At 38.1% G+C, this 23,874-nt stretch overlaps 2 protein-coding genes and 1 long non-coding RNA gene across 3 annotated transcripts; 1 reads left to right on the forward strand and 2 right to left on the reverse strand.

Moving 5' to 3' along the window:
- Positions 1-173: 173 nt before the first annotated feature.
- Positions 174-8,422, reverse strand: LOC144076932 (voltage-dependent calcium channel gamma-4 subunit-like). The gene is made up of 4 exons (XM_077604292.1): positions 7,965-8,422; positions 2,679-2,762; positions 1,226-1,366; positions 174-715 (listed from the first exon to the last, which is right to left on the reverse strand). Exons 1-4 carry the CDS (start codon positions 8,185-8,187, stop codon positions 195-197), a joined length of 969 nt encoding a protein of 322 aa, XP_077460418.1. The 5' UTR covers positions 8,188-8,422; the 3' UTR covers positions 174-194.
- A 6,089-nt stretch (positions 8,423-14,511) lies between these two features.
- On the reverse strand, positions 14,512-23,641 carry LOC144076938 (voltage-dependent calcium channel gamma-5 subunit). The gene is made up of 6 exons (XM_077604300.1): positions 23,473-23,641; positions 18,589-18,829; positions 16,851-16,937; positions 15,738-15,878; positions 15,236-15,381; positions 14,512-15,160 (listed from the first exon to the last, which is right to left on the reverse strand). The coding sequence occupies exons 2-6, from the start codon at positions 18,782-18,784 to the stop codon at positions 14,897-14,899; spliced, it is 834 nt and encodes a 277-aa protein (XP_077460426.1). The 5' UTR covers positions 18,785-18,829; positions 23,473-23,641; the 3' UTR covers positions 14,512-14,896.
- On the forward strand, positions 20,296-23,739 carry LOC144076939 (uncharacterized). The gene is made up of 3 exons (XR_013300826.1): positions 20,296-20,369; positions 21,207-21,318; positions 22,699-23,739. It is a non-coding gene; the product is annotated as an uncharacterized LOC144076939 (long non-coding RNA).
- The last annotated feature ends 135 nt before the right edge of the window (positions 23,740-23,874 follow it).

Raw genomic sequence — 23,874 nt, forward strand, 5'->3', positions numbered from 1 at the left:
TATGACTTAAATTTCAAATTCTAGGGACGATAACCTTTTGTTGAGGTTTCATTTATCTGACCGATTCGAGCCAGATTTCCAGATTGCCTTTAAAAAAACGGGAATAACGGTTAGAGATTCTGATTTTCACAGTTGTTGTGTTAGACTAGATCAGTTACAGCCCCTTACCGACCCTCCCAGTCCAATTGATCTACTCAAACAGGTGTGGTCCTCCTGTTGCCGCCATTGTTCCCATCTTTCTGGAAACAATTGTGGACCTGTAAGAATCCAGATTCGCGGTCAGGGCTGTAGGACCTCCTGGATTTCAACGGGTCAGCGCCGAAGGTGTACATTTTTACGTCTCCCGCCTGGGAGCCGATTTCCCCGTCGGTTCCCAGCCTCCTCTTCACTCCCGCCGGGGATGGCTCGGACGATCTGGAGCTGGAACGCGAGCGTCTCCGCCTGCGGTGGTAGCTGGGGATTCGCGAATATGGCGAAGACGAGGCCACGGCTTTGATGAAGTCGCGTCTGGCTCGGCAGCGCTTTTCTTTGTTTTTCTCGATGTATATGTTGATGGCCAGGACCCCCACCGATTCCGCCACGATGAAGGAGAGGGCTCCGAAGTAGAAGGACCAGCCGTAGTTGTACTGGTTCTTCTTGTCCTCGTCTTTCTTGTCGCTGGGATCGCCGGCGTTGCTTGAGATGTAGACGATGATACCGATGATGTTGCTCAAGCCTGTGGAAAGCAGAAGAATAAATCGAAAAGCCAATCATTTAGGAAAATCTGATTTATCGACATCAACGGGGCAATGCAGTACGGTACTCGGACGTTATGTCGAAAGACGTTTGGTCCCCGGACATTTGGACCCCGGACGTTTGGTCGACCGGACGTTTGGTCGACCGGACGTTTGGTCGACCGGACGTTTGGTCGACCGGACGTTTGGTCCCCGGACGTTTGGTCGACCGGACGTTTGGTCGACCGGACGTTTGGTCGACCGGACGTTTGGTCGACCGGACGTTTGGTCGACCGGACGTTTGGTCGACCAAACGTCCGGTCGACCAGACGTCCGGTCGACCAAACGTCCGGTCGACCAAACGTCCGGTCGACCAAACGTCCGGTCGACCAAACGCCCGGTCGACCAAACGCCCGGTCGACCAAACGCCCGGTCGACCAAACGTCCGGTCGACCAAACGTCCGGTCACGTGCAGTACACGTCCATTGCAGTCAGGGGGCGGGGAAGATCACCTGCAGCCACAAAGAGGATCCCAGCACTGAGCAGGATGTTGTTTCTTCTGCTGTAGATACGTCCCATGCCGACACACAGTCCACCCAACATGAGCAAAATGGTGCTGAGGATGGGGAAGAGGCTGGAGGCTCGCACAATTCCTGCCCAAGACATGGTGAAGGGGAAAGACAGTTCACAGCGTGGAGGTGATTACAGATTTATATTTATATATCTACATATATGTAGGTCAGTCATCTTAGGGTAGGACGATTTAACATAAAAATGAATAGAGGCGTTCATCTCAAAATATCTATTGATTGGTGAATTTTAAACCCATTTTCAAATAGCCTTGTTTGTCATAATATTGGCAAATCAGTAAGTTTACAGCATTCTTAAGAATATATTTTTTCAATTCTTCCAACAGTCTACTATAGGGGTGTTAGACTCGGGTTGGTTCGCAGGCCGCTTTAACGTCAACTTGATTTCACGTGGGCTGGACCATTTTAGATATAATATTTAGATTTTTTTATTTTATAAATGGATTAAAAGAACTGTATTAAAAGCCCTGAAAATTCAGTTTTTATAGATCTAAAACAATGTTTATTTTATCTTTTTTTATATATATTTTTAGATTTTACCAAATGATTTTTGAACTAAAAACACAGTAAAAAACGATTTAAAAATTACAATTATTGATTTAAAAGGGGGAAAATCAGGAAATTTAATATACATCTTTACTCTTCATTTTAATTTGATCCTAAAACAGAAAGTCAGCACTCATGATTTACTTTCCCGGGCCACACAAAATGATGCGGCGGGCCAGATTTGGCCCCCAGGCCGCCACTTTGACACATGTGGTCTAAGTCATCGACCTCTCGCCTTATATATAGATATATACGACTCAAAGAAAATGAGTTTGTTCTTCCATATTTCAAGGACAGAGTCCTTTAAAGGGAATGTGAAGCGACCTACTTATTAGCAATGCAAGTTGATCCAAATCAAAACTCTTGGTGTCGTTAACCATCATTAACTATTCAATGTTATTGCTGTACAGCCAATATTAACATAGAAATCATTTATTATTACTCGCTACCATTGACATCTAAAGTTTTTTTGTTCATGGCAGCCATTGTATTAAAATGTCACACACTTCCTGCCCTCCCCAACTCATTGAAGTCTTTCTCTGTTCATGGCTACTGAAGAAGTACATCAAACATTAAGAAAAATCAGCATAAAAATCCATGTCTCTATAGAGCTAATATAAGTCATTTACTTCTTTTTATTAATGAACGTGACGCGAATGAATCGTGGTTGCTCTTTTCAATAGTTATCCCTTTGAAATCCATTCATCTCCTTTTTTATTGGGGGTGCAAGGGCGATGTCATGACTCATTAAGCACCCTTGAGATAAAGCCACGGGTGTCACTAGACAGAGGCGACGGGAACTCAAAAGACGACATTGTCCACTACTCACGTAGGATGTACTCAGAGCTGTCTGTGTCGTAGTCGTTATCGTCCGGGAAATGATTGATCCGAAAGCAGCTTCCTTTTTTAGTACCTGCTTGGGGCAATGACAAAGAGTTCAAATAAAAACATCAAGTGGAACGGGATCAAGAAACTGTCAGGACACGTTTTGAGCACGGCCATTTTGAGATCTGTCCCGAACCTTTTGGACACGTTCTATTCAAAGCCATTGGACAAAACATCTTTTCTCCTCTTTTAAGAGAATTAAACATTGGCTTATTATAAATATTAAACATTGAATTAAATATTGTACGGATTTATTGCCCGTGTGAGCACAATTTTTCCTTTTTTAATGTCATCTGACCATTGTAGGAAGACTGCTGTTCTAAACTATACCAGAAGTATTGATCTAGCACAAGGGTGTCAGACCACGATTTCATGTGGGCCGGACCATTTTGGATATAATATTTAGATTTTTTATTTTTTATAAATGGATTAAAAGCCCTGAATATTCAGTTTTTTATAGATCTAAAACAATGTTTATTTTAGCTTTTTTTATATATATATTTTTAGATTTAACAAAATGATTTTTTAACTAAAAACTAAGAAAAAATTGATTAAAAAACGAAATTATTGATTTAAAAGGGGGAAAATCAGGAAATATAATAATATACATCTATAATCTTCATTTTAATTTGATCATAAAACAGAAAGTCGGCACTCATGATTGACTTTCCCGGGCCACACAAAATGAGGCGGCGGGCCAGATTTGGCCCCCGGGCCGCCACTTTGACACCTGTGATCTAGCATGTTTTCAAGCAGGTTTTGATATTTTATGTTATAATTAGTAGTCAAGAAAAAGAAACAATTATGTATGCTACCATTTTTAAGCTTAATTCGAATATTTATCCCATATTTTTGTCTTTTTCTTTCCTTTTTTCTTTACTAATTATCATACAAAATATCTAAACCTGTTGAAGGACATTATACCAAATCCAAAACACACTTTTTGAGAAAATCTCAAGAATCAAGTCCATTCTTTTTGGAAATAATTGGATATTATTAGATATTAAAACACTTTTGACAGGATCTCACATTGCTGATTTGATATTTCTACTAATATTTGCCACGTATAGTGAGCATTTACCACTTAGACTTAAATATCCATAATCTTCTGCCACAAAAAAAACATGAATAAATATTTTAGGCGAAAGAAAAAAAAAGTTAATCTCATGCCGAGTGCTAACATCTGAAGGTTTCTTAAACCAACTTGTGAGCAGACCGTGTGCGGAGGAAGACAAAAAAAACTAGTGTCTTTTGAAAATGTTTTGGCATTAAGTCTCTGATCCTTGGGATGTTTTTTGGAGGCTGCCTTGATAATTTGATGTGGACGTGTAGGGAAGCAAAAGGCAAAATTCTGCTTCAAGTTTTTTGAATACCATACACGTAATTCCTAAATAATAAATATTTTCGGCATTTCCCCCCTCATTTGATGTACCCTTTGGCCTTATGTCACTGTATTTAATACAAAACATTCATTGATTTACAAGTGCACCTAAATTTATAAGACAAATATTTCAGAAAATGTGATTTTCCTTCCAACTGGGCTAAAAACAAGCATCCAATGGCAGATGAGATTATGGCAAGAAAGGAAGAAATTAAAAAACATGAATTTAATTATAATGTTGGGTTGGTGAGGAAGAAGACAGAAGAGGAAAAGGCTGGAACGGGAGAATTGGGAGGATGTCTCCTTCGAGTCAAACCCATCTTTTATTAGTCAGCAGCATAACGTCGCCATAGCAACAACTAACCCTGGGCAAGCCAGAATCACATTTCTTGCTCCATCTCTCACAGGATGACATCTTAACTAATGTATTCAACACATAAGCACACACACACACGTCGACACACTGGACATGACACCGTTTCCTGGAGACACACAATGACCGCAGCCGCTTTTCACTTGCCTTGCAGCCAAAAAGGCTTCATGAGGTACACTTGCAAGTTGTAATTATATCCGAAACAAAAGCTATTCGACATGGACGATTTCACATTGGGGAAAATCCATGTTATCAAGCAGAAAATCGTTTGCCGAGTGTGTTTTTCTTACATTATATTTCAGAAAAAAAGCTAATTACTACCAACAGTGTTTACTGAAACTAAAACTAATACCACACAAACTATATATATATATATATATATATATATATATATATATATATATATATATATATATATATATATATATATATATATATATATATTTTTTTTTTACATCAGGCAGAAGGAAACATAAGTGAACCATTGCCACTAATTGCTCATTAAGCAAATGAGTGCTTTGCTTTCTCAGGGCCTGTACTGATTTCTATCATTCACACATTTTATATATGCTCCAAATTATCTTGATTGTTTCCACTAAATCAAGGGTGTCAGACTCAGGTTGGTTCGCTGGCCGCTTTAACGTCAACTTGATTTCACGTGGGCTGGACCATTTTAGATATAATACTTAGATTTTTTTTTTATAAATGGATTAAGAGAACTGGATCAAAAGCCCTGAATATTCAGTTTTTATAGATCTAAAACAATGTTTATTTTAGCTTTTTTCATATTATTTTTAGATTTTACAAAATGATTTTTGAACTAAAACATGGAAAAAAATGAATTAAAAAATTACAATTATTGATTTAAAAGGGGGAAAATCAGGAAATTTAATATACATCTATGCTCTTCATTTTAATTTGATCCTAAAACAGAAAGTCGGCACTCATGATTTACTTTTCCGGGCCGCACAAAATGATGCGGCGGGCCAGATTTGGCCCCCGGGCCGCCACTTTCACACATGTGGTCTACTGAAACTAAAACTAATATTCCACACAAACTATATATGTATATATATATATATATTACATCAGGCAGAAGGAAACATAAGTGAACCCTTGCCTCTAAGTGCTCATTAAGCAAATGAGTGCTTTGCTTTCACAGGGCCTGGACTGATTTCTATCGTTCACGCATTTTATAAACGCTCCAAATTATCTTGATTGTTTCCGCTACATGAAAAGTATACTTCACATGATTTATATCACAAGATCAAGCAAAGTTTCACATAAACCCTCTACTAAACTAAAACCAAGTACTACTTATACTTAGTGATATCCTGATTAAATAATTATTGCCAGCGCATTATAAGTCTATTTTTTGACATATCGAAGCATATCGGATGTGGTCACTAAATCAGATTCGATCCATTGTCAGTCTAATTGTGCTTTTAGGCTTCTGTAAATCAAACTAGTACCACTACTTCTCTTTAGAAATGAACGCTAGCTCGTGTAATATTTGTAAACAGAGCATTACACGAAGAGCTGCTAGCATGGCTCTCATAATACAAATAACATGCGGTGTCATATAAATAATTTCATGATTTTGTGGTCTAGAAATTTGGGCAGAATCGCCAAACACATCCTAAAAAAAATCGGAATCAGGACCTCCTTAGTATTACTTTAACCAATCACTGTTTTTCCCTTTTGAACAAGATCATCTGACATTTCCTTAACAATAAATGAAGAAATTGAGAGTACAGAGAATTCCTCCTCCCATTATATAAGTTATTGTGAAACAAATCTCTGACTCCCCCTAAAAATATGAACACCCAGGATGATTCTCAACCCCAAATGGCCAAAAAAGCTATCGCTTTCATTCCGATTTCATTATAATTTTGCAACGCGGCTCTCACCTCATTTCTTTTGTGAAAATAATCGACAGGCTCCACATCATAAAGGAATGTTTGCCACATGGGGACCAGCCTTATTGCTTCTACTTGGTTAGCAAAGACACACTCAGACAAAGATTTTATTTATTTTCTTCAATAAACACATTTTCTTTACTCCCTGACTTACTTGGCTGCATAGTTTTGGAATATAGAATGTCCATGCCACATTTACATCTATAATATTTCAGTCTGGGATCCGTGTTTCATGATTTCAGAGTGGTTTAAGTTCATGTTATCGTTGATATAAGCATAACCATCTCCAAGGATAAGAAGAGGTAAACATGGGGAAAATGTAAAGTCAGACGGATGCTCTAACGGTGGCGTGCATGTCACTTTGCTCGCTGTTTCTATTCCACTCCGCACTTTGAAGCAGTACAGAGGAAATGCCTCTTTGAATTTTAAGATGGGTCTACATTTTTAATCAAATCGCGCTAAGAGTGGTCGCCAAATAAAATGTAATCCCATGCAGTAACCTGATATTGGGCTGCCGTAACCTGAGAAATGGAATTTTATGATAGCTCCTCTAATACAACATTATTTTTATAACCTGAAGGAAGATAATTAGGTTAGCAACCTCCGATCAGCTACATTTGTAATCATGTTGGACAACACAAGACACCTTTGTTAAGTGCTTGGGAGAATTGTACGCTTTTCCATCGACTTTAATTTCATTTAGATTGAATGAAATTGCTGGCTTTGGAATATAGCCACATATTTTGGCTCTTATCCATATATATTTTTGTTCATTGATTTATAGATATGTTAACTAATGTTATGAATGAACTTCCAAAAGGCACTCCATGACATTTTGTGATTGAGTAATTATATTTGTGGTTTGATTTTGTCTCTTGACATGTTGCAATCAGAATTAGAGCTTATTATATTGGCTCTGATCATTTTTTTAATATAAGAATAATTTAGCTAGAGTTATGAACTTTTGCACATAAGGTGGAGGTAGAAAATATTCGTGAAATAGTCACTTAAATATTAATCTCATCGTGTTAATCGCTCCCATGGACAGCAGAGGACGTCCAATCCAATGCTTCCAATGGAAGGAGTTGAAATATAAGGTTACATTGCCATTGACGGTAATAGACGTCCAACACATTTTATTTGAAGGGTTTTTAACTCCCAGATTTGACATCCATCAACGGCAACAAAGGCTTCAATTTGGGCCATAAATCTGATTATGATTGGGGAAATAAACTTATCAAATATGGACTTGCTCTATAATAATAAAGTAAATTGTATCATTTTTTCCTCCATCACAGCCCATAAAGCTAACTCATCTTTTCCCTCAAAGTTCTTATCCTATTGAATGATGAGGCTCTCAAAACGAGCATCTTAATCACGTAAAATACAAAAAAAAATCGAAATATTTGCGCAACAGGCAAGAACGATGGTGCCTTCACGGACTGCCGAAAATCTCGTATTTTCGCATTTTCTCAAACAAAGCAAGCCGATAAAGCGCCCGATCAGGGAGATAACAAGTTATGAATGTTTTTGTTTGTTTGTTTGTTTGTTTTTGACCTTCAATGCAGCAGATCCTCCAAAGTCCAGAGTGCGTCAGGTCGCCTTTGACTTTCTTGCTTTGCGCTTGGCTGTCCTCTGCGCTCGCGTTGGTGGCGTTGCAGATGTACGCTCGGGAGTAGAGCCAGTAGTCGGTTCCGATGGCGATGCTCATAAGGCTGAAGGCAGCGAAGGCGCCCGCGACGGCCAGGAGCGTCTGGAGCCCACGGTCACACCCAGCCATCACCACCGCGCATCATCCGAGCAAGCGCTCCATCATCATCAGCACTTCATCCAAACTCCAGCAAAAGTCAGGAAAAGCAGGCGGGGCAGGACCATCCATCCCCTCTTCCTTGGATTTGACGGAATATTCCAGTCCAGGGACTACAGGTGGAACACCACAAGACCACATAAGACACTGATGAAGACCACAGCTGCCTTGTTTGAAAGTGCAAGGCACTGCATCCTGACCACTCCTACCATCATTCAAGTGCAGCCAATGGAAGAAGAGCTTGAGCACAAGAGTATGGAGGAAGAAAAAAAATCATTTATTTTCTGGGGGGTGCTGGAGCTTATCCCAGCTGACTTAGAGCACCCTGAATTAGTGGCCAGCCAATCGCAGGACAGTCGGAGACGGACAACCAATCGTAGTTTGGGGTTAATTTCGAGTGTTCAACCATGTTTTTGGGATGTGGGAGGAAACCGGAGTACCCGGAGGAAACCGGAGTACCCGGAGAAAACCCACGCAAGCCCGGGGAGAACATGCAAACTAATGCCTATCAATGGCAGTTAAATTACAGGTAATTAATGAAGGCTTTACGTGTTAGACCAAGGGTGTCAGACTCAGGTTGGTTCGCGGGCCGCATTAATGTTAACTCGATTTCATGTGGGCGGGACCATTTTAGATATAATATTTAGATATTTTTTTAATAAATGTATTAAAAGAACTGGATCGAAACCCCTGAATATTCAGTTTTTTTTATAGATGTAAAACAATGTTTATTTGAGCTTTTTTTTCTTAGTAAGGGAAATTATTTATTTAATCATTTGTTTTTCATTGCAAAAGGAAACCAATTTTTTTTTTAATTATGTTCCATATTAAAGTGGAAAACAGAAAATATTTTTATATATTTTTCGATTTTACAAAATGATTTTTGAACTAAAAACACAGAAAAAAATGATTAAAAAATTACAATTATTGATTTAAAAGGGGGAAAATCAGGATATTTAATATACATCTATACTCTTCATTTTAATTTGATCCTAAAACAGAAATTCGGCACTCATGATTGACTTTCCCGGGCCACACAAAATGATGCGGCGGGCCAGATTTGGCCCCCGGGCCGCCACTTTGACACCTGTTTGTTAGACAGTTGATCCTACTGAATTGTAATTATTCATTACATTACATCAGGGTATTTTGTTGCACCCACGTTCTAACTTGAATACGTTGTTTTTTGTCTTTTGGCCCTCTGGTGGTATACTTGGTATGGTTAAGCTAATGTTAGACTTGCTATTTATTTTAATTTTTTTTAATAAGTGTTCGTTGTTGAGTGCCATACATGTTTTAAGACATTTATTTCTCGTCTTTGGTAGTTGAATCTAGCATTTAAAGCTGGTTTGCACTTTACCAGGGGATTGAACCCTCGATCTGAGAACTTTGAGGCGGATTTGCTAGCCACGCCTGCCACAGAGATCTATAGTATGTGGTTTGGGAAAGAATCTGTGTGGAATCTGTGAAATAATGACTTCCTGATGTGAATCAGGCTCATAATCTTCATATCCAAAACCAAAGAAGTGATTGGAAGATTTTGTGGAAATGTCCTATTTGTTAAGATACTAAATTGCAGAGTAGATGAGGAAGAGCGCAATTATTGCCACATCGGAGGAGGGGAAATGAAAGCTTTGGAAATGCAAATGTGTGCTGTCCTTAAGGTTAATTAAGATCAAGTGGGTAAAGGTTTGCGTTGGTAAGCAATAGAAAAGCAACCCTAGCATCCATCCATCCATCCATCCCCTTCTTTGTGGGGGGTGCAATTGATGATTCAACTGCCTGGTGGGGTGCTTCCTGGCATATTGGGGGGCCACCGCCAGCGCTTCATATATGAACAGCACTGGCCACATCCATGTTGACATCCATTCTGTAGGAAACCTTAACGTGAACCAATCCCTAATCTTAAATAAAGACACTTAACACTTGTTGAAAGTGAGTTTGTGTAAATTGGGTGCTCACACTTTTTTATTCCAAGATCTACTTTTCAATGAGCCAAAACTGGAGGGCTGTTGTGGGTGCAACTTTTTGTTACACAGACACAGATTTGAACCAATGGGGGTTGTGCAGAAATGAGAAGCACCTGACTGCAATCCACTGATTGCATTTCTAGCATACCACATTTGTGGAAAGGTATCACATGTGGTTTACTGAAGGGGTGTTGTAACTTTTTTGCTCCAGGATCTACTTTTCAAGGAGTTAACCTTCCACTGTTTACCTTTTTTACAGGCCACTGACAAAGCAGAGCAATTATATAATGATATACCTCTGATTAGACTCTATCAATATGTATGCGAGCGGCTGGGAACGGGGGTGAATATCCCCTCTTGATTCACGCTGAAGCTTAACATGCCAAATTCATAAGAGCCTAGCAGAGGAAATCGTCAGAATGAGGAATCAAAATGTCGTGCCATCTACCAATTGTACCTTGGCGATCTACCAGGATCAGAGCCCCTCCCCTTATGATACAGTAAGTGTATTTTATTTTTAATTAAAGGTCTTATGGAACTAATTTGAAAATATTGCATATTCTCAGTAATCATTTGTTGGTATTTTAATGTTTCTAAGCTAATTGAAAATAACTTATTATTACTATATATTTATTTTTTTCTCATTATTGTAATTTTCCATTATGTAAATATTCTGCATGATTTATTTTAATTATTCGGCAATTTTAAATATTTTTATAAATGAATACAATGCTAATAAAAACTTAATCAATTCAATTAAAATGACAGAAGTACACTGGTTACAGCCACAAGTAAATCTAAAAGTTGATTTTTTTTTTTTAAATCCATTTTGACTTGAATTATTCAACATTGATTGGACGTCCAGAGCCGTTGATGGCAGCCAGGATTCATTTAAAAAGGAAATTGTTTCAAAAAAGTGCCTTTAAAATATCACACGCCACCACCTGTAAATACCACAAGGCAGTGTATTATTAGATTATCAATATTTTGCTGCGTATAAAAAAGGAAGAAGAAAATGAACAGGAAATTGAACTTTTGCCTGACGGTTATCGGGATTTTATGAAAGGTACAAATGATACACAGCGTGCGGATAGAGGCCTCACTGGCTCCAGTCAAATGAAAAAAAATCATCCCCACGTGTACCCTTGCTGCTCCCAGAATGCACCACAGAAGACGAGTGTGCCTGATATCGTGGCAAAGGCATGGAAACAAACAATATTTCATATCTTGAGCCATAATGGGGAGGATTAACAGTGTGTGTGTTGTATACACCCGCAGCAGATGCAAGAGCTAAAGAAAGATATTGAGAAAAATGGGAATAAGGAAAAGCAAACACAGATGACGGCTGCAGCCGACAGTAGGCAAACTTCTAATATCATTCCACTATTTCGACATTATAAACATAAATCATGGCTGTTGCTTTTAGGTTTTTATAGTGTTCACTGGTTAGCGAAATGTGGCTCACGAGCCACCTGTGGGGGAATCCTCCTTCTATTGAAGTTGGAATTTTTGCTGACGTCATGCTTTCTTGGCAGCCATGTTTAGGAGTTCAAGGTTGATCTTTAATTAAATGCTTTTAGCCCTTTCAAGTGAGAGGATTGGACGTATATTCCTATCAATGGCAGCTCAGGTGTTAAGATATGTAAAGTAATTGGAATATTTACCGATTATGGCTTTAAGTGACACACCAAATATTTTTTTTTGGTCTTCGTCGTTGGATTATTGCATGCCATGGACGGCGATAGATGTCCAGTGCTTGTTAGCAAAATCCCTTTTGAGAAAACCAGCCTTTTCTGTTATTTATTATTTATTTACTTATTTCTCTTAAAGCAATCTTCCCCTAAAACCAGCTTAGAAATGTCAACAATCTTTAGAAACTGTTGGATGAATTGATATTATGCTTTTAAGCGTATTAAATGACATTTGCCTAACAATCATGAAAATTCATTTGGGTGCTATCGCTTGTGCCTTGCAGTTGCTCTTTTTTTTACATTCTAGCGCCATCCTATGGAGAAAAATTACAGTTACATTTATTTTATTTATTTATTTTATTATATTGTGTTGGATGAATGTCAACAAATGGAGACCAAAGTTATTTTTAGCGTCATCTAGCGGAACAAAATGTCATTGTTTTGCTGGTGGTTTCTAGCCTAGAGGTTAAAGGTCATGTTAATATTAACCCTTTCAGGGACTGTGGTCACTAAGTGCACCGCTATTCAAAAATTCATATTTAAAACAGTTTATCCTTTATTGAGCTAGTGTTTGTTATTGATAGGGTTCAAATAATATTTGCAATTATTCATAAATAAATAATACATCATAAACAAGTAGTCAACAACATTACATAAGTAGGGAAGTGCACACATAATAACAACAAACAAACAAATGAACAGATAATCAAATAATCAATAATAATAATAAATAAATACATAATAAATAATATGTGTGTATATATAACAAATAAATAATAAATAAATAATGTATATATGTATATATAACAAATAAATCATAAATAAATAATGTATATATGTATATATAACAAATAAATAATAAATAATAATAAATAAATAACCTATAAGTAGTTACATGAAAACAAATCTCGCATGAAATGGTTATTATTGAATACAATAATATTTGTTTTAATCTGATGAGCAAAATTTGGCCTGTTACCAAGAAAAAGTGGTTTTAAAATATAAATCAATGACTTGATGTATTGCATAACTTGTTTTTAATAGCCGAAAAATGAACAGCCAACAGCATGATTTGTTTAGCAAATCCCTTTATTCTACCGAATCTACGGTCACAGGTAACATCAGGAAACTGGATTGCAAAAATACACAATAAATATTCACATTTGCATTGTCACTACCATCAGAACATTTTACATTTAAATATTATGATGCAAAATTCTGACTGTGACGCAGAGGTAAAGCAGCAGTTATAGATATCGCCGAATATTCTATTCAATAAGCGAACATTTATTTATTTCAACTCTTTTCTATACAAAACTGAATCTATATACATCAATAAGTTCATATTTATATACATATATATTTGGAAGATATACACAAAGTTGCTTAAGTCGTACTATTATTCAATTGATGTAGTTTCCATGATAAATAAAAATGCTGAATAGCATTAATAATGAGTTCACGCCATGCAACATTAAATATGAACAATTATCATTTTAGTGGACAAAGGTAAATAATTGCACAAGACAATGGGTTTCTGTATAGTAATATTTTTAAACACTTTATACGCTGTATGAAATGCTTCTACTCAGCAGTTTGAACTCTAATTCATTTTTTCTTGGCATAATTCCTTATTTTTAAATAGTCTCAGTAAGATTATCATGTTAAAAGGGCATCTACTACAAAAATAATTTATCGGCAAATGAATTACGCTGTAAAATCCTAATTTTCTTCAAAGCATCATACATTCAAACATTGCAAAAATCTCCCTTGACTTTAACGCTTTCTTTTTCGCCCTTTGGAGAAGAGGACACTTTATACATATACAGTTGTAATATTGGCTATTTGTTTGTTTTTGGTCATTTTACCCATGAGAATTTATTCATGACCAACAAACTTTAAAAGAGTCATAGATTCTTCCTTTGGCATCAAGATAAGTTCCTACAAAAGTAACAACAAAGCAAGATATTCACACAAATAAACCAAATCTGAACGAATTTGAATGCTCGACTGACACCAAAAAAATAAGAATCGATCCCAAGTCACAAATCTGCTTTACCTACAGCAGGAGTGGCGAACACATGGCTCTCGAGCCGCATTTGGCTCATTGCTTCTGTTCCTATTGTGTATATTCGGTACACGGTCGATTGGTCGCCGGTCTTTTGGTCGCCGGTCTTTTGGTCGCCGGTCTTTTGGTCGCCGATCTTTTGGTCGCCGATCTTTTGGTCGCCAGGAAGGTAAGTGATGATTACCATTTAAATTGTTGCTCAAATTCCCTAAATACAAACTGCGAATGACTATTTAGTCATACTTAATGCCCTAGTAATTATTAGGCTAAAGAAAAGCTCCAAATTTCCCAGACTTTTATTGTGTTTTGTTGGAGAACTTGTTAAGACCCTGACGGACGTAGCTTCTTAAAGGGACAACGCATGTACATACAAACTCTAATACACTCACACGTCGGCTCAGTGAAACTGCTCATGGCCATTGTTGGCTTTTATTGATGCGTAGACCGTGTTGTTTTACCTTGTTTTGTCGCCGGTCTTTTGGCCGCCGGTCTTTTGGTCGCCTGTTGTTGCGGTCGGGGCAACCAAAAGACCGGCGACCAAAAGACCGGCGACCAAAAGACCGGCGACCAAAAGACCGGCGACCAATCGACCGCACACGGTATATTCTGTGGCTCTTTACCTCGTGGTTGATGTGTTAACTCTGGCTAAGTTGCATTTGATGTGAGTGTTGAGGCGGAGACTTACCTTGAAATTAAGACGTTGTTTTTTGTTATGGTGAATAATATGGTTTTAAATGAGTGTATTTTTGTGTGTGTTTGCCTGATTGCGTGGTGTGGCTCTTTGACTCTCACAGCTTAAAATTTTTGCTCTTTGCGTCTAACTTGTTCGCCACCCCTGACCTTACAGTATTAGTTTGCAGTTTTTAGTCCGAGACAGATATCACCACGAATTAGCCAAAATGTCCGTGCACAGCGTACGTCAACGCCGTCACAACCTCGGGCCGTTCTTTGCTTCAGCACGGCGAGGAAGACATCTGCTCGTACTCGGGACACTTGAGGAGAGCGGGGTAGTTGGAGGAGTTCATCTGGAGGGAGGCCTCGGAAGAGATGGACGAGGGGCTTCGGCCGCGTCCGGCCCAGGCGTCTGGGTGAAGGAACTGGCCCGAGTAGTCCGAGCAGTTGCTGAGGCGTGGCCGGTAGAAGCCCTGGTGGGGCCGGTACATCTCCTCGGCCGTGTAGCGCTTCATGAATAGGTACACGGACATCACGCCGGCCGCCTGAGAGCAGAGTAGAGATCATTACCCACGCTTAAGGATGGCGAGATCTGATGACAAGTGACAGGATAGCCTTACCTCCGTCAGGAGGAAAGAAATGGCAGCAAATGCGAACGACCATCCATACTTGTAGCTGAAGTATGTTTCGTTACTTTTGGTCCGATTCAACATTTCGTCGTTGATGTTTGAGATGTATAATACGAGACCAACGACCAGAGACAGACCTGAAGCAAAGAAATTATACAAGATTAGCCTTTTAGAGACACTTATCTTGCTATTTCAACCTAAATAGGAAGCATCATTTACTTTCTGTATGAGAGTAGCAGTAGATTAAATGAGAATTATACATAACCAGTCGTAAGAAGTAGAGTAATTGACAAAAAAACATATTTTTTCATATATAAGTCGCACTGGACTATAAACTGCAGGTGCTAACGTTGTAGTATTATGTTTAAACCACATGAATAGATTGGACTATAAGGCGCAAGATTCAAAAATGGAAAAAAGTAGTGGTTAACAGACTGAAAATGGCAGCTCTTCTTTTTCTATTTAGCATTACATTTAAGATCCAAACATGTACCTGATAGGATGAAAAAAATTCCTGAAACAAAGGCCAGGATGGTGCGATGTGGTCGAATGTGACCAATGTTGCTGAGGACGAAACCAATGAACATGAAGAATAGGCTGACCAGTGGAAAGGGTGTGGCTGAACGGATCATTTCTGTCAAAAAGGGAGAAATAATTACAATACAGCGACCATTATCCCACCCCCTACTCGAACCGTTCCCTGGTTAGGCACCCCATAGCTTGGGGTTATTTGTTAGGGACCTTCCAACTGTGAGCAATAACTCATAACCTCTCAAAAGCAAAAGAGCTTAGTACATAATAATCTTTAAAGGCTCCCACTGTGTTAAGTTAAATGTGCACTTTTGTAAACAAATGTTAGTGGATGGGTCTTTAGAGGTTTTAAGTGCTTGTAAACTATTAATTGAATCTCTAAAGTGCCTGTAAAACCATTGAGTGTGAAATTAAGCATTCTATTCAACGTTTTGCTGGCTTATTATATCCAAATATATACGTATATACAGTATATTACCTTAGTATGGCTTTGGCTTCATACCTCAACTTGCTTTTATAAAGTGCATGATGAAATAGCTAAAACTTTAGTCATTTTATAAGCATTATGCGTGTTATGGTTGCCCAGCTTCACATGATATATTTTTTGACCAATCAGTATTGTCGGGAATTTCATAAATATTCTGTCTTCCCAGCATAATTCCCAAACATGCAAACACAAATTGATGCATTCAAAGAACTGAGAACTGACAAACCTGTCATCATCCGTTGTCTGTGTATTTAAACCCGTGTTTTGGCATGTTTTTTGTAGGAATATTGTTTCGTGGTTCCTGTTCATGTGAGTAAATGTCTGCACATTTGTCGGTGTGTGACTACCGTTAAGTTTGTATTTTGGTTAATTTTGTCCCTTTCTTTATTAGTTATATGATTATTTTTTGGCATTAAAATCCAAATTTTCTCTTCTGCTTCCCACTTTTGGGTTCCATCTCGCTTCGCAGATGAATAATTGCACCCCTTGTGTACATTTGTATTTATTTATTTATAGCTTGTCAATCAAATACACTTCTAAGTGACCTTTTACATTTTTCAATTGATTGTCTTTATCATAATGACTTACTTAGGACACTAACTGTGGACTCGGAAGTCATCTGGACTTTAGTCGGCATCACATATTCAATGGTGAAGCAGCGACCTTTCTCCTCCCCTAGAAGGAAAAACAGTAGAGGACATTTTTGATTAAAAATCAACTAAACCCAACCAACGGCTACCGTATCGAAATTCCATCTTTGCATGGTAGTACGTAAACTTATTTGGAGATTCTTTCGCGTTATGGATGTTACTGGAATGAATTCCCATTGATGTCACTGAGTAAACACTCTTTCTATGTCACCCAAGTGCATTCATTTGAAAAGAGACACACATCGATATGACATAGCCAAAAGGTCCAATTCAAAACAGCATTCATTGGTTGTGCGCCATGCGATAACAATCGGCGATTATTTGTAGGTCAAACAAAGAGCAACGCAGCCGTTAAGTGGGCAATAGGGCCACTCGATTTCTTTTAAACCATAGCGGCCCATTAAATAGCCCTGTTAGTGATCGCCTGCTGTGTGGCACGAAAACGCCTGTTATCGTCATCGCAGCATCACGACCTGTTGAGACCCAATGCGGGTGGAGTATGACATGTGTCAAAGTTGCGGCCCGGGGGCCAAATCTGGCCCGCTGCATCATTTTGTGTGGCCCGGGAAAGTAAATCATGAGTGCTGACTTTCTGTTTTAGGATCAAATTAAAATGAAGAGTATAGATGTATATTAAATTTCCCTGATTTTCCCCCTTTTAAATCAATAATTGTAATTTTTTAATCCATTTTTTTCTGTGTTTTTAGTTCAAAAATCATTTTGTAAAATCTAAATATATTAAAAAAGGTAAAATAAACATTGTTTTAGATCTATAAAAACTGAATATTCAGGGATTTTAATCCAGTTCTTTTAATCCATTTATAGAAAAAAATCTAAATATTATATCTAAAATGGTCCGGCCCACGTGAAATCAATTTGACGTTAAAGCGGCCCGGGAATCCCAAGTCTGACACCCTTGGAGTATGACATATCAAAAAAATAAAAAATAGTGGATACAAATGTTTGGTTTGTTTACTCTCAGGGCGTAAATGGCAATACAGAATAAAATATGAATGTAGTAGGAGGAGGCTTGAGGGATTTCAAATTATAGCTATCATATTTTGCACCTAAATTTGAATCACTTGATCTTAAGGAATTTAAAATAGAACATTAATGAGGTATTACAGTTTTTTGACATAAACATTCCAAGCCTTATTCACTCTCCACTTGTTCAAAACATGTTGAAAGAGTGGAAAGTGCTGTTAACAGTTGGAAGTAAAGACATAATTGGCGTCTCTTTTTCCACCTCAAGTGTGAAAGTAACTCCGCGCTTTCAACAGCATCAGTTTCGTATCATCGTGCCATCTCGAATAAACTCAGAAATGGAAAAAAAACGCAAGCTAGGGTCGACATCTGACTTCATTAAATCATTAAAGCCAGTCAAAACATTTTTTGGACTTGGCATGTAAAAATAGTCACACATTTAATGTGTTTTTCTCACGTCTTAGACACTTGTTTTCTATGTGTGCTTTAAATAGAATGAAATCTGACTCTTTCTAAAAAGGGAAAATGATGTGTTGTGTGTTAATTTTCATGAGGTTGACTTGTGACTTAGTTTCTGGAGTTTTACTAACAATATAATCTTAGTTTTGTGTGAACAAAGTTGGCAAAATGATGCCGTTTGTGGTGACTTTATACTCCCTTAAACGATAATTAAAGTGTCTGAATGGTCATACCTGCCAGAAAACAGACCCTCCAGAGGCCAGAGTGTAGCGACATGCGTATTTCGGTGCTCTGGTTGACCGGGAGGATGACGCCCTCCTCCAGGTAAAGCCAGTAGTCGGTGCTTACGGCGATGCCCAACAGGCCCAGGCCGCAAACAGCGAACACGCTGCTCAGCAACGTCAGCACCTTCCTGCCGCATAGGCTCATGCCACAGCCTCAAGAGCACAGGGGCGCCGGCAGCAGAAAGGGAAGCTGGGACGACAAAAAAAAGACAATGGTCTGTAGCTAGTCCCGTTCGGAGCTTTATTTCGATCCTGATTAATCCCTAGACCGCATTTGAAGGCAACAATTGCGATTTTTGGATCTCGCTTTGGAAAAAAACTCATCAAAATGACTATAAAAGTACATTTATAGTACCAGAGACGGACCTGAAGCAAAGAAATAGTATAAAATTAGTCTTTTAGTGACACTTATCTTGCTATTTCAACCTAAATAGGAAGCAGCATTTACTTTCTATATGAGAGTAGCAGTAGATTTTATGAGAATAATACATAACCAGTCGTGAGAAGTAGAGTAATTGACTCATTTTTCGCACTATAGCATGAACAGAAAACCATATCATTTTCTCAGTTTTTAGTGCAAACCAGCTTTAGTCCGAACTTGCTTAAATGCAGGATTCTAAATAAGAAAAAAAGATTTTTTTTGTAAATATGTATAAAATTATAGGTATACAAACATCACAGATCCAAGAACCAAAAGTAAAATATTCAAGTGTGGTAGAACATATACTAAAATTTGATATGTATCAGACTTAAGCTGAGAAACAGCGCCCTCTTGCATCTACGCACGATCACTACATGTCAGGGCAGTGCGACTAACTGCTGCCAACTAGTGGACGCGAATGGAAATGCAGCCACCTATTGTTTATTTCCTCCAAACCAGCGTAAAAATAGTTTTCGATGGATTTTGAATCGATACGAGAATCATTCTATGTAGTAATAAATATTGCGATAATTTTTTCGCCAAATCCATTTTTAAACCATCTTTTTTACTATTCTGCCATTAAATTTTTTTGTGTCATTGACGACAATAGACGCCCAATCATGTGCCTTTTTTATACACCCCGCCGTGAATTAAACTGACTTTGTTTCCCTCTGCAGATAGAGATAAAAAATGACACATTGTAGATGGTGTCCACAATGCGTCAGCGTCGCAAGTTGTAATAAAAAACAATGGAGTTTTGCATATGTTAGCCGGCTTGGCAGTTGGCAGGAGCTGGAGCGGCGCTGGGGAACTTGGCACAGGATTTTGGTGTTGAAAGGAATTGATTTTACATAATGAGCTCTCAGCATGCTGCAGTGTTAAGCGCTCGCCGTGAGACCGGAAAGATGCAAAGCTATTATGTGCAAGGATTTTTGGTACTTTTTCCTCTTTTCTTCTTTGGACTTTTGTTTTGACTAGACTGCAGTCCATTTACAAACGTATCAGGAATGTAGATCACGACCACAATATGAAAAGTACCAATTTTATGGACAACGCAAGCCCAAATTGCTCCTTTTTCATCAAATTAATGTTGCATTTTGTACACATTTCACACAACACATTTGCTCAAAGTCATAAAAATACATTTCGAGCATGTTTTGCTTTTTTATCATTTTGATTTGATTATTTCCTAGCCAATCGATGGCTCGTTACACCTGTGTTTTTCACTTATCTAGATTAACAAGGTGGCACGGTGAGGAAGTGGTTAGGACGTCTGCCTCGCAGTCTGAGGTTCAAGGTTCAATACCCGGTGAGTTCCGATCTTCCTGTGTGCAGTCTGCGTGTTCTCCCCGTGTCTTTGTAGGTTTTCTCGGGGTACTCCGGTTTCCTCCCACATCCCCAAAACATGTATGCTAGGCTAATTCTATGCTAAATCTCCCATAAGTATGAGTGTCTCCTTGTGTTCTGTGATTGGCCAGGGTGTGCCATGCCTATTGCTCATTGTTGGCTCCAGCACCCCCGTGATCGTTGCGAGAATAAGCAGAATAGAAAATCAATGCACGAATCCAGCTTACTTTTTTTTTAAAGAAAAAAGCATTACTGTACTATGTTGTTTTTTAAAGAAAAAAAACTTACTATAGTATGTCGTTTTTTTTTAAGAAAAAAGCCTTACTATAATATGTCGTTTTTTTTCTTTTTAAAAGCCTTACTATATATACTGACTTTTTTAAAGAAAAAAAAATATAGTTGGCTCCAGCACCCCCGCGATCGTTGCGAGAATAAGCAGAATGGAAAATCAATAAATGAATCCAGCTGACTTTTTATGCGTTATTGTTCTTCTCTCTGTTCTAGTTTGTATTAATGTTGGTTTGTTTTTTAAGCGTTTTTAAATAAACTCATTAAGACGCTTGTTTGATAACATTTGAATAATTTTTCCAACCGTTGATGACATGTTAATTAGGCTAAAAGTCACTGACACGATCAATTTATTGGGCCTTTTGTATTATTTACAATGCAAACGTGTCAACAGTGTTCAAATTGAGCATTCGTCTGAAAACGGAGGTCCATTTTGTACCATTTAACTAAAAGCAAAACATTCAAAAGCCTGCCTGAACATGGTTTGAAATGCAGTCTGCTCTATTTTTAGACGTGTCCTTTACCTGTGAGCCACAGGTCAGTGGGAAATTGGAGAAAATCTGATTGGAGGATGAATGGAAGCGAATCAAAAACCCCGGAGATCTTCATAAATGATAAATGAAGTAAGTACCATCATTTAGTTGGACTCATGATGCATTGGCTAACAGTTCATTTCATGTATGCTTACGATTTAAGTCAATTAATTTTATAAGCCTTTATGCCCATGCTGGGTCATTATAAACGTATCTCAACGGGCTATGGGGGAAAAAAATGGAATGTAACTAAAGCCATGTTTATCTGGTACAAGCATGTGTGCCAAGTCAGTCCCCATGTGACCCCGGTATGGACTGGCAAGAAAGACAACACGGTCGCGTTGGAATGCTCGGTAGATGAGAGTCAAGAAAACAAGGCCCGCCCGCACACAGCTGGAAATCGCCCCCTGCGATTCTCCCTTTGTTATACTGAAGAATTCATGTAGAGGACAAAGACACCTCATGTCAGTGTTGCCAATTATACACACACGGTGGGTCTTGGGTGGCAATTTCCCCACTTTAAGACAATTATTTTGTATATCACTTAGGACACAGGTGTCAAAGTGGCGGCCCGGGGGCCAAATCTGGCCCGTCGCATCATTTTGTGCGGCCCGGAAAAGTAAATCATGAGTGCCGACTTTCAGTTTTAGGATCAAATTAAAATGAAGAGTATAGATGTATATTACATTTCCTGATTTTCCCCCTTTTAAATCAATAATTATATTTTTTTAATCCATTTTTTCAGTATTTTTAGTTCAAAAATCATTTTGTAAAATCTAAAAATATATTTAAAAAAGCTAAAATAAACATTGTTTTAGATCTATAAAAAACTGAATATTCAGGCCCTTTCATCTAGTTCATTTAATCAATTTATTTAAAAAAATGAAATATTATATCTAATAATATCTATCCCACGTGAAATCAAGTTGACGTTAAAGCGGCCCGCGAACCAACCCGAGTCTGACACCCTTGACTTAGGAAATATGAATCAAAATGGACATCAAAGTGAAGTCATATACATTTATTTTGAACATAAGGGCTTCATTATCACATTTTTAGATATTGTATGTTATCTGAAGCTGATGTCAAGTCGCCCCTGGTGCTCACGCAATGGATTTCTAACAAAAGGAGCCAATTATAACTTGGCAGGGTGTTTTCAAGAAACACAGGGAGAAGAAACATATATCTAATTCTTCATTGTGTACAAAATAGATCCCCACACTGAACAAAAAAAGAGACAAAGCCATCAAGGCATACTCCGAAGTCCCAAACGCAAATACTGTACCGTGATGTCGACAGAAGACAACGCAAACACATCAATGCCTGTCTCATTGCAACAAGTGGCCTGTCATTTAGCTTCAAAAAAAGCCTTGACAGTTCTCCAAAAGTGTTGATGCTGCATTTGCATGTTCAGACATGGCGGTCAGCCAAGAGTTCATATGACAGACAATATGCGTTTGCTTATTCTAGTCTGTAAATTGAGCAAAGTGCTTCACTCATCACATTACGTGTCGCTGTCCGTGGTGCTGAAACATCAATCTGCCTGCTACTTTGACTCATTTGGGCCACTGACGGCGATGGACGTCCAATTTATTTGAACCTGAGCCTCCCTTGGGATGTCTAACGCCATGAATGGGAAATATGAAATATGATTTAAGTAAATATGCATAAAACTGCATTATATATTTATATTCGTTATCTTTCCCCAGTGAATGAGCCTGAAACACTTATTTTTTTCTTACTGCCGTCACAGTTCAAATGGATTAGACGGGTTTTACTTTGTAAAAAAAGTGAGGATTTTTTTCTTGATTTTTTTATTTTTAGTTAAAGTCATCTTAGAATACCTCCTGACAGTACTTTTGTCCTCAGAGGAAAACGGAGCTCAGGTTTGATATTTGTCCATATCAAATGTATTGATTTATCAGTATATATTACAAAGGTTTTACTTTGCAATGATGTTGATTTATACAGCAATGATTCATTTATTCATTCTCCATTCAGTTTATCCGCAATATCACATTATTTAACATGTAAAATAATTCAATAATATGAATATCCATCTAAAAATTGGCAATAGACGTAAATCATAACAGCTGTCACTATGACTTTTTAAGGTTAAAAATGATTTTAGCATTCCGAGAAAACACACGTTCTGGGAGCAAGAACAACAATTTTCATTATTGCACAAATATTCAGCAAAACAAACCTATATGAATATTAGATCCGTTGCAAACGTGGTGTTACCTTCACGGAGGGAAAGTTGGAGCGGAAAAAATAGCTTTTTTTATCCTCAATGCTGTTCTGTTGAGCGTAATCTCCACTTTGGACCGCGCGATGGAAAGCACAGCTGTGGCCACCTCAGGCTCGTGCACGGCGACCGACGTGATGGCAGTGCGCGCGCACGTGCCAAACGACTCGTGGCGTCGTCCAACTGTAGCGCGCTTGTAAATAACATTTTGCAGGGGATAATTTGTGGGTTATCAACCAAACCCTTTCTTTTCATGCGGTGTGATTTTCTAGAGATTCAAAAGTCTCAAATAATACATACATTTTTTTAAATAGAAAATGTATGGTGTTGAATTTTTTTTCATTTTTTTGTACCCAATTAAAGCCTTGCTATACATGATCTACTTTTTTTTTTTTTAA

Source organism: Stigmatopora argus, chromosome 7, assembly GCF_051989625.1.
Source record: "Stigmatopora argus isolate UIUO_Sarg chromosome 7, RoL_Sarg_1.0, whole genome shotgun sequence".
Classification (NCBI taxonomy): domain Eukaryota; kingdom Metazoa; phylum Chordata; class Actinopteri; order Syngnathiformes; family Syngnathidae; genus Stigmatopora; species Stigmatopora argus.

Bases quoted from the DNA above. Each gene is read 5' to 3' on its own strand.
- LOC144076938 (XM_077604300.1), bottom strand. From the start codon at position 18,784: ATGAGCCTATGCGGCAGGAAGGTGCTGACGTTGCTGAGCAGCGTGTTC. The intron at 15,382-15,737 runs GTACATGTTTGG...TCTTTGCTTCAG, and splicing joins AATTTTTTTCATCCTATCAG to GTCTGTCTCTGGTCGTTGGT. The intron at 15,161-15,235 runs GTAAGGCTATCC...CTCTGCTCTCAG, and splicing joins TTTCTTTCCTCCTGACGGAG to GCGGCCGGCGTGATGTCCGT.
- LOC144076932 (XM_077604292.1), bottom strand. From the start codon at position 8,187: ATGGCTGGGTGTGACCGTGGGCTCCAGACGCTCCTGGCCGTCGCGGGC. The intron at 2,763-7,964 runs GTCAAAAACAAA...TGCCCCAAGCAG, and splicing joins GAGGATCTGCTGCATTGAAG to GTACTAAAAAAGGAAGCTGC. The intron at 716-1,225 runs GTGATCTTCCCC...TGCTTTCCACAG, and splicing joins GATCCTCTTTGTGGCTGCAG to GCTTGAGCAACATCATCGGT.